The sequence below is a fragment of the Impatiens glandulifera genome, chromosome 5, assembly GCF_907164915.1.
Source record: "Impatiens glandulifera chromosome 5, dImpGla2.1, whole genome shotgun sequence".
NCBI classification, from domain to species: domain Eukaryota; kingdom Viridiplantae; phylum Streptophyta; class Magnoliopsida; order Ericales; family Balsaminaceae; genus Impatiens; species Impatiens glandulifera.
In genome coordinates, this window is record NC_061866.1 from 6,937,146 (window position 1) to 6,948,687 (window position 11,542).

An 11,542-nucleotide genomic window follows, 5' to 3' on the forward strand; every position below is an offset into this window, starting at 1 on the left:
GTTTCTTTTGATTTTCCCCGTCCTCTTTTTCCGGCTGCTCGTACATGACCTCAATAACAGTCATGTTTACATTCCGACATCTTAACTCGAATTTTTCCGGTTTTGTACTCGTTGAATCGATCTCAATGCAAACGCGGGAAAACGTGACTCGTTTAAATGAGTCAAAGTTGAGATCAAGCTTAAGCGACTTTCCAATGAGTCTAGTGATGTAGGAAAGTGCTTTGGCATTACAAAGGTGCAGTGAAATGTTTCTTAGTCTCACCCACACTTGTTCGGATTGTGGCGGTTTGCTACTGATGTTCATTTTATTCATTTCATTTGGCAATCTTGAAACATAAACTAAACATGAAGGTAAAATCTAAGTCGGCAATGGCTTGGGTTTCGGTCTCCGTGCCAAAAGTGAGGAAGAAATAGTCAAAGTCGTTGATTTTGACTTTTTTAAGTCCATTTTCGCTCCATTGTCAGAAAAGGGCGGCCTTGATTGCTCGGAATGGGGCCTTTTGGATGCCCATGAAGTGACCGATAACAACTCGCTTCCAATCGTTGACACATTCCTCTTAAATTTCTAGGGGGAGTTCGATTTGGAGCGGGTGTTCGAGCGTTTTATTTTTTAGGCTAGGATCCACATTTAGCTTGCCTCCATTAGCTGTCCCATTTTTTCCCCAAACCTTATTGGTTTTCCATGTTTGGTTTGCATTTGTTTGTGTATTGTAGGCATAGGTTTTAGGGCACTTGTAGAACTCCCTCGTGTCACTAACCGACCACATAACTATTTCCTCGTATTCGGTTTTGTCGAATGAGTTACAATCTTGCTCGAATCGGATTTTGAATTGGAAAATGATTTGATCGCTCCTTTCATTGGTCATGACAAGTTCATGCCTTTGGAACTGGGCGAGGGATTTGAGAATTTGGTTCCTAATGCCCGACAGATTTGTAATTTCATTTCGTCCCATGGTCCACGACTTATCGGGGATTTGAACAGGCGGGGAGGGGATGTCGTGACATACCGTAGTGGCTAAGGTGAGCCCGACTGGAAAAACATTATTGTGATCGGTCAGGGTGGCAACGACATGGCCTGTCGAAGGAGTAGCACTACTGGTTTGGTTGACAGCAGCCAGGACAGTCGGGGTGGAGGATACATGACCGGTCAAGGGAGGGGCGTCATGACTAGTTGGGAGATGAGTCGGGAGATGGGCGCGACCGGTTGATAGACCAGCCATGTGAGTGGTCGATGCAACAGTTGGATTGAAGTCAGCGTCATCTGCATCAGCAGCGTTGTGACCGGTCGGACACCTAGAAGAAGTGGCAGCCCTTTCAGCCCATTTCTCTAGATTCATTTTATTTTTCCTTATGCTTTTAGTTCGGTTAAGGAGACTGGTCGAGCGAATTATTTAGATATTTAACCATATAGATTATAGGGAGCGACTATTAGCGACTCCCCACGTGACATGCCACACTGTATTATTTAAAAAAAATTACAAAAATATCTCGCGCGCCTATTCCTTGTCATGCTGAAATGCTTTGAAGAGTAAGCCAGTGTCTGAAAAAGTTGAAAGGCATAAGAGGAATGATAGTTGTTCATGACATTTGTAGTATTCAAAACATTTAGACTAAGGACATTTATTACCTTTCAACATTTTGACATTGTCTTACTCTTCTTCGCTTCGCTTCGTTCTTCTTTGATACATCAAAGATCATCATTTGTTTATCTAATTCCTAAAAAAGAAGGTCGCAAGTTAGACTACATCACTCAATACACGACAAACTGAAGTAAAGAAAGATGAACGAGTTTACCATTTTGAAACGACGTTCGACTTGCAAGAGTGAAGAACGGCAGCAATGTATTCTTCAAAGGGGAAGAGGCGCACGCGCGATGGTTTGAAGGGGAAGACGAGTCTGGAGGCATAATGGGTTTCAAGAGCGTCCTAGTTTTGTGTTGAAATAAAAGACGAATATGCATGCGAGATATTTTGTAATTTTTTTTAAATAATACAGCGTAGGGAGTCACTCCCTTATCTAGGGGTGAGCATTGGGTGGTTTAATCCGAAATCCAATCCAATCCGATTCCTAAATACTAATTCGGATTGGATATTTCGGATTGGACTGAGATCGGATTGGATTGAGTTCGGATTGAATTAAATCGGATTGGATTAGAATTATCCAAATTATCCAAACTATCTAAATAAAATATATTTTTTAATTAATTTTATTTAAATTAAATTTCATCTCAATATAATATATATATTTTACTTATCCTCACTTGACAACGATATTTATTTTTATTTTTTTTTATTATTATTATTTTTATTTTTTTTTCAGATTCAAATTTAATAATAATAAAAAATTCGAATTTAAAAAAAAAAAATTGAAAAAAAAATTGTTGACTAATTTCAAGTTGATATATATAAATATTTTTTAGTTTGGATTATCCAAACCATTTTCAATCAAATCCGTATCCGATCCGTATTATTTAGTAAAATTGTTTGAATTACGGATTGGATAAACTTAGTTTGGATTTAATACGGATCGGACAAAACGGATTGGTTTTACCCATTTGCTCACCCCTACCATTATCATTTCTCTTAACTATATATGTTCAATAATTTGATATATTTTAAATTAATTTTAAATAACTAATTAAACAAAATTAAGTATATAAACAACTATATAATAATAATTTTAAATAAAAATTTTTATTAAATAAAAACGTAAAATTAGATTGGTATATGTGTAAATTTTGTTTATTAATCATTATATTAATTAATATATTTTGAATACTAATCCCCGATTATATATGTATATATATTAATATATGTTTTTGGATATTTTTTCTTATATTAAATTCAATAACCTTAATTCTAATTGTTATATCTAACTCCAACTCCAGTCCCTGTTATGTGTAGACTCAATTAATGGAAACTTCCCCCAACCTCTTTTCTCGGTCGAATAATGGAAACTGTCTCTTAATATATACTATCTAAAAGAGCGACAGTATAATTTTGTATGGAATATTTAATTAATTTAATATATATTTTTATATATATTGTTTTCTTCTGAATTTTAAGAAGTTTAAAATTCAAGCTAGAAATAAAATGCCAAAAGAAATTAAGAATAGGAAGTTAAAAAAAATTAATATATATATATATATATATAATTTTAAGAAATTAATACTACTTTTAAGGTTATATCTTCACTTCAATCATTCTTTTTGTCTTAACGTTAAAAATCAATTTTTTTTAACTATTTTCCATATCGATTAAAATTGATAAGAAGGTTTAAGTATAACGACAAAGCATGACATAAAAAATATTGAAAATAAGAAAAGAATACAAACACACTACACAACAGATTATTAAGCTCATAGAATCCTACAAAGAATGAATAAATCTCCTACCTACTCCACCGACTTTTCAGAACAAATATCAGAAGACGTCATTATAATAACATTAAGAATTATACACATCAAACGATTACGATTATTAAAAATTCGTTGATTTCTCTCAAACTATATAATCCACTAGGAAATATCAGGATGGTAACTCAAATATGTATTCATGTCATATTAACCGTCACAATCCAAACTTTAAAACAACTACCCAAAGATTCGAATATCACCTAATGAATCTCAATCATACACCACAAAAGACTCTAGAACAATGTAAAAAGTAAGTGAGTCGTCATTCTACCTCCTTATAGCCACTTACCATAATACAATGTTTTTTCATAATACCACCAGAATCTCACGAGACACCCCTATAAAATTAAGAGACTCCCAACAACACAACCGTCATTTACATAGATCCTTTACAATCCACTAATCAATATCTCAAATTTATTCTCACTAAAACAATATATACCACAACTAATAGTTCTGAATAATGACTTAATTAACCATCTCTTCACACCATCTCTTCACACCATCATTGGTTCTATAAACATTTCAATCAATAATTCTTCCAATCATTGATGAAATCTAATTGGAATAACATTTTCTCAGCCTCGAGACACTCTTTCCTTCTTGCATATAACCTTACTGTAGATCATTTGGCTTCTTCATGACAATGTTGGTAGATATTCGATGAAGAAGAACATGGGTGAATATTATTCAAAAAGGGTGGGATCTCGTGCATATTGGGCCACACTTTAGTCTTTAATTCAATGACCTTCCTCAATGAGGAGTGGTTTTCATTCAATGTTATATTACGTGTCAAGAATTTCATTAAGATATTCTCATTGATATCATAATCTATCTCAGAATCCACCAATTACTTATTAGACACATCGTGAATGAAAACTAGCCATTCATTATTTTTAATTTTAGGATAAAAGGTTCTAATAGGTGTGGCTCAAATTATGTCTTACACGTGTAGGGATGACAATGGGGCGATTCAGAACGGAGGATATATTTATCATCCTTTCCCCATTTTATTTTGGTGTTTTATTTATTACTGTTAGGATTAGGATCGCCAAAAGAGATTGGGGTCTCACAAAGGTGAACGCTTACACACACGCCGATTGATAATAACCCTGTTAGAGGTTAATATTGATCTCTATTCTTCGCAAGTTATCATAAACTCTTGAACCGAGTTCAAGTGCGGAAGTGTTTATTTCCACTTGAAGCAGTAGATGGTCAGTTTGGAAGATAATAAGAAAAAGAAGACACAACACAAGATTTATTGATGTTTAGAGATAAAGCTCCTATGTCACCCCTTCTTATCAACCTTGAGAAGAATATCCACTAGAAGATTTGATTGAATACAACACTCGTACACAACCCAGTCGAACAGTTAGGACTTAGTTACTGCCTACTTTTGAACTCCTAACACACACTCTTGTTGAACAGAAACGAATTTTGTCAACTTAGAATGCTCACCACTCACACAGAATAGGTAGTATTGCAATACAGGTTTGGAGATTTAATACACTTAAATAATTAGTGAAGCTTGAGAAGATTGCTCAGAAGATGTGTATTACAGCCGATTGATGTTTTGAGAGATGGTTGTTCGCAAAGTTCAAAGAAGTTCAAAGGCTAAAAAATTTTGTCGATCCGGTTGAACTTTGTTCTCTTAAATAGGCATATGTCAACGGACATATTTTTCATCTTCAAAGGATATATTTGCTTCATAGAATACATTTCTTGTTCTTGATTGGTTGAGGTTATGTAAAGTACAGCAGATCGGATATCCTTTGATGTTGTCTGTATTTTAATCATAATAAGTCAAGAGGCCATTAATTGCATTATGATTTCCTAGGAGCATGAAGCAAGGAAAATTTGTCTTTTGGTGTTCTTGATAGTGTTAATTGTGATAGCAGACAGCTACTATAAAAAAATATTCTCAGATTTGCACCAAAGTTGAAATAAAATTCTGCTGTAGCATAAAACTTATTTTTGTCACTACCGGAAATGTGTTTATATTTTGAGGAGCGGTAAAACTGATTTCACTACCGGTTGCGCTTCTGGGAAATTGATGTCTTCTACCGATATCTTCTATCGGTTGCGCTTTTGGGAAACCGATGTCTACTACTGATATCTGTTGCTGGTTGCGCTTCTAGGAAACCGATGTCTATTACTGGTTGCGCTTCTAGGAAACTGATGTCTGCTACCGGTTGTGCTTTTGCTACTGATATCTGCTACCGGTTGCGCTTACTATCGATGTTTACTACCGGTTTACTACCGATGATTACTACCGGTTTACTACCGATTTTCTACCAGTTACGCTTTCTTCAGGAGAACCGATATTTGCACTACTGGTTATACTTCTTTAGGAGATCGATGTCTAGAATACGGATAATTGAGATAACCGATTTCCTTAAGTGCTGAAGTATGAAGCTGAACCTTCTTGATACCGATTAACTTTCCTTCCGATTTTCTTTATTCTGCACAAAATTAACTTGATTAAGTTCTTTATTAATAGATTATTTGAAATTTAATGAATATAATATTTATCTAAAATATTTATTTTATTTAAATCCCTTATGAATCTATAATTATTTTGAATTTGTTTATAAAGTAAATAAGTAAATTTTAATTTCTACAAACTTATATTAATTTTATAAGAAAATCTTTAATCAAACATCAAACAATCAGTCGAACTCTATAAACTTAGAGTATTAATAAGCCTCCCTTAGTATCTTGATAATAGTTTAATTTTATTATTATTTTATACAATAACAAATAATATTTAAATTAATTAAATACATTTTTATTTTTATAAATAATTAAAATATGATTTTAATAGACATTTAAATGAAATTAAAATTTCATTAATGATTTAAATTATAATAATTAAAATTATATAAAAAATACTAAAAATACTAAAAGTAAAAATATTAAATAACAAAATGAAATCATAAAAAACCATTCTTATCGGTAATTTTAGAAAAAAAATAGTATTTAAACTACTTATTTTAAATTATGTACTGTATGATCATAAAATTATAAATATATAGATGTATGTATATAATTAATAATTATATATCTTATATCCCTATCAAATATATCACTTATAAAATAATTATAATTAATTTCGCGGTAATTCAAATGGACTAGTTTTTTCTAGTTTGAATTATAGTTATGGAAAATAGGTTGGAATAATATTTATATTCTATTTTGACTCTCAGTAATTTCATCCTGATTTTGCCCAAATACTAATAAATACAATTAAATATTAAACAAACCTAACAAGTTTATTAACCTGATGTTAAACAAAAAAAAATGATTCACTACTAATCAGAAAAAATACTAATTAGAAAAAGAAAAACCTCTTATATAATATCACTAACTTATTTATATATGTTATCAATGATACTCGCGAATTATCAAACAGAAGAGGATAATAAACAGATATACACTCTCTTCCTAATTCGTAGTAAGGTTATACATCTTTACAGGGACGAATTCAAAGTTGAGATAGACTTTAAAAAAAATTGGGTTAGACTTCAAAATATAAAGATAAAATTTTGAATAAAACAAGTGTATAAATATAAGTTTTATCATATTTTTAATAATTAAATAAACAAAAATTATATTGAATTTTTTTTTAAGAAATGAATGTTAATGTCACATTTTTATCATAAAAAATTATAACATAATTTTTTTTTTTGGGCTAAATACATAGTTCCATCACTACGTACTTACAACCATGAATAATCGATAAAAAAAAAAAAGTAATAATAAATTAGAGTTGTTTCAAATAAACTTTCTATTTCATATAAAAGGTTTGATATACATTTTTTTTCTTATATTACAAAGAAAATATTATTAAAAATTAAAAGCTAAACTCTTCCTCCTCAAAGTTAAATGGACTTTTGTATGATATTTATAATTATCTTCTTCTACAAGTCAAAGCACATTATAACTTAGAGAGGAAAAAATACTCGAGGAAATGAAAACAAGTAAAAATAAAAATTGAGATTGCAAGGAAATCATGAGATGTATTAATGTATAAACCTAATATGATGAGTTATATGTTTTGTAAATGTTCTAAAAATGAGCTACCCTACTAATAAAGTCTTTTAAATTCAAAATTACAACTATGCAGTAATAAAGCAAAACACATACCCAATGCATGAATACTACTTTTACTATTTACCATCTCCATCTTTGATCCTAGTTATCCAGCTTCTGCAACACCAATAGATACTAGACTTTCCAAACAAGCTTCAAGTGAATCATCCTCAGAATGAAACCTAATATCTTCAAGTGATCTCGTTTCTAAGTTATACCAAACAAGATCGGTACCCATATACAAAAGTACTTTCTTACCATTTTTCGAATAAACAATACATCTCAAAAAATAGCTAGACGTATCCGGAATATTTTGCTCCGACAATGTAATCAATCTCGACCAATATTCATTATCCCCACCGTATTGTTTCAGCAACCATACATCCACATTCCCCGAAAAATAGAGACAAGTTAACGATAAACATCCTTCAAAACTATCTAAGTGCGAATAGAATTCACAATCACGGTATTCAGGCTGTTGAATTACTCTATAGGTCTCCAACCCGAGATCAAATGCAAGAATGGATCTGTTCAAATCCGCGTCTATCGAGATCCAGTGCATCGCTCCACCAGCTACTGAATTTCCAATTCCACTCAAATCCGGATATTGGTTAGGAAATTTATCTGCCGTATGCCACAAATTTGATCTTAAACTATAAACCTTAACCTCGTAATTTATGACAACATCCAGAAGAACCGCAACTCTCACCACTTTGTAGTCGTCGTTGGTGTTATCGTAACCGAATCCATATGTTCTATATTTGTCAAAGCGTCGCTCATCTTTGATCTCTATCGATGCGGAAGGTAGTTCTATAGACTTTTTCGTTGAAGGATTCCATAAAACTACAATGTCTATATAATCTATAACCCAGATCGATCTATTATTTTGGTGAATGTCACGGGCTCAGTCTTTTCCACTGACGATCCGTGCGGCACTAGTTATGATCTTCGCAAGAACGAGTAACTAGTCAGCCTTTCTCGACGCAACACTCGACGTTTAATAGAATTGACACAAGAATTCTAGAGAGAGAGTAAACTCTTACAAAAAATATTAATATTATCTCACTTGAATACTTGGTACTTTACAAAGGAATACCTCAAAGGTATTTATAGGGTTATCCCCACCTACTACATTAATTACATAACATTCAACTACCCCATTAATTGTGTACTATCCAACTACTACATTGATGACTTACTACCCAACTACCGCCTTAATAGTTTACCAACCAACCACTACATTAAATGACCCATTAATGTAGAGAATGACATTCTTTCTTACAAGGCTTCTAGAAGGTTCCTTGTGTTGGGCCTTCATGAAAGATTAAGCCTCTTGGGTTAGGAAGACAAGTGGGCCGTGACATTCTCCCCCACTCATTCCGGCGACGTCCTCGTCGCATCCTCTTTGTAGGTCTAAATGATGTCTCCAAATGCGACAAAAGTTTTGAACGATATGTTAGCTTTCTAACCCGTTTCTTCTTTAAGAAAGGGCCTTCGTATCGCCTCACAGACCCCTTGTGAACTTTGGAAAATCGTCTCTCTTGATGGAGGAGAAGTTTTACTACCACTCGGTTTCCTCCGAACTCCAAGTGTTTTCTCTTCTTGTCCTCCCATTTCTTCATTCTCTTGGCGGTCTTGTCAATTTCGCACCTCCCTTTCTTGAAGAGCAACTCCTCCGATTGTCTCTTCAATCCCTCCAATTTGGGAGATTCAATGCGATAAAAGATTGTCGCCGATAGTTTAGTACCATTGACTAACTCTTCTCTATGGTCCACCTCTCTCTCATGGTGGAGTTTCTTTGGAAATTCGGCGGGCATTACATCCTGAACTTTCTCTAGGACAGTTGTAACTTCCGGAGGTGTCCTCTCTTGAACCACAGTTTTCTCATCTTCTTTCAAAGTAACAAAAGATGATGAATAGTCCTCCTTTACACCTTTTGAGAGTTGCATGGCAGAGAGGTGCCTAGTTTCTCTCTTGCCTTCTCGTGTTAAATGTATTGTGCAAGTATTGCCTTGCTCTAGAATGTACATAGCATTAGCAGAAGGGAGTATAAATGCATTTACCTTGTCTAGGAACTCTATTCCAAGAACCATTTTGTAGTCGTCCATGTCAATAATGGAAAAATCCAGAAGGCCAGTCCACTCCCCCAAGTTGACTTTTACATTACGAGCAACTCCATAAGTTGCACTTAGTGCCGAGTTGACTGCTTTAAGCCACCCCTTTTCTTTGGTGTACCTAATCCCTAGTCTTTCCGCCTCTTTTACCTCTAGAAAGTTGTTGTTGGCTCCCGTATCCAACAAAGCTTTAACCATATGGCTTTTTACTTTTGTTTCCACGAATAATCGTCCTTTCTTCACGGTCTTTGGCCCTTCAAACTTTGCTTTAACGGCACTAAGGAGATTTAACGACCCCAATCGAGCTTCATTGTGAAGGCCTTCTTGCTCCTCCATTAAAGCGGATAGTTTGTTCTTCATAGGACACTCTCTTGCTTTATGCGGCCCTTCACAAAAGAAACATTTTATCCGGGGTCTCTCTCCACGTTTCTCGTCCCGATCTCCTCTACCATTGGGCTTCGTCCTCTTAGTTGGGTCTTCATTGCTGTAAAAATGGTCTCCACCATTTCCCCCCTCGTCATTCCTCTCATAAGTCGACTTTGGTTTCTCTTGTCTTCTCATTTCGACAAGAGATTCAGCAACAGCGATCGCGGTGTTTAGATCTTGGACACCACGCCGTTCCAACTCAAGCTTTGCCCACATTTGTAGACCATCTGTGAAAGCAAACAAGGCTTCGTCGTCTGAGTAGTTAGGGATCTCAAGGAGAGTAGCGATGAACTCCTTGACATACTCCTTGATACTCCCCCTTTGTGAGAGTCGCCGCAACTTGGCTCTTGCCTCTCGAATAGCATTTTCAGGATAAAACTGCCTCTTGAGTTCTTCCTTGAATTCGGTCCAAGTGTTAATAGAACACGTACCTCTTTCTATGTCGCTACTCCTTCGCCTCCACCACAACATTGCGGTGTCTTCTAAGTATGTCGTGGCAGTATCTATCTTCCTCGCCTCTTCTACCAGGCCGAGTGCTTTGAAGTACTGGTCCAGACCCCATAAGAAATTATCAATCTCTTTCGCATTCCTCTCGCCTAAATACGCTTTAGGCCTTGGAACATCAATCCTTGTCGGATTGGGGACTCCAACAGGCGCACGTCCGCACTCTTGCGCAACCGCCTTTTTGAGTAACGCCACATCCTCTTCGGTGGCTTGTAGTTTAGATGACATTACCTCGAGTTTCTCGGTCAAGGTATTGATTTCACCAATGAGGGTTTTCTCCATGATCTGAGCCTGCTCTTGACATTTTGACAAGCCCTCGTTTAGGGCACCTTGCATTCCTTCCCGGAGCTCGTCTCTCTCTTTCTCAAGCTCGGCAATGCGTTCCTCTAGGTCCCCAACATTATCTTGTCCATACGCCATTGTGAGTTCTACCTTCTCCAGCCTGGCGATAATGTCAACGATAGCGTCCCTTGATCTCTCTCTTTCTTTAGTAGCTTTGGATCCTCCCGTTTGAACCTTGCGAGAGATCCTACCATCTTCTCCGGTCCCGTGGGGAAGGTTCTCTACTTCATCCACGACCTTTGAACTTTCATCCGATCTCTTCGTCATTTCCGCTCTGATACCAATTGTCACGGGCTCAGTCTTTTCCACTGACGATCCGTGCGGTACTAGTTATGATCTTCGCAAGAACGAGTAACTAGTCAGCCTTTTTCGACGCAACACTCGACGTTTAATAGAATTGACACAAGAATTCTAGAGAGAGAGTAAACTCTTACAAAAAATATTAATATTATCTCACTTGAATACTTGGTACTTTACAAAGGAATACCTCAAAGGTATTTATAGAGTTATCCCCACCTACTACATTAATTACATAACATTCAACTACCCCATTAATTGTGTACTATCCAACTACTACATTGATGACTTACTACCCAACTACCGCCTTAATAGTTTACCAACCAACCACTACATTAAATGACCCATTAAT

The 11,542-nt window shown here is 35.1% G+C and overlaps 1 protein-coding gene across 1 annotated transcript; it reads right to left on the reverse strand.

The window, feature by feature from the left end:
• Positions 1 to 7,613: 7,613 nt before the first annotated feature.
• Positions 7,614 to 9,456, reverse strand: LOC124938944 (F-box protein CPR1-like). Its single transcript, XM_047479465.1, has 2 exons — positions 9,158 to 9,456; positions 7,614 to 8,385 (listed from the first exon to the last, which is right to left on the reverse strand). The coding sequence occupies exons 1-2, from the start codon at positions 9,454 to 9,456 to the stop codon at positions 7,614 to 7,616; spliced, it is 1,071 nt and encodes a 356-aa protein (XP_047335421.1).
• Positions 9,457 to 11,542: the final 2,086 nt, after the last annotated feature.

What these genes read in the sequence shown, in the direction of transcription:
- LOC124938944 (XM_047479465.1), bottom strand. Translation starts at nt 9,456, where the DNA reads ATGCAACTCTCAAAAGGTGTAAAGGAGGACTATTCATCATCTTTTGTT. An exon ending in TTGCTCTTCAAGAAAGGGAG is followed by an intron (nt 8,386 to 9,157) that starts GTGCGAAATTGA and finishes CCAAAATAATAG; the next exon opens with ATCGATCTGGGTTATAGATT.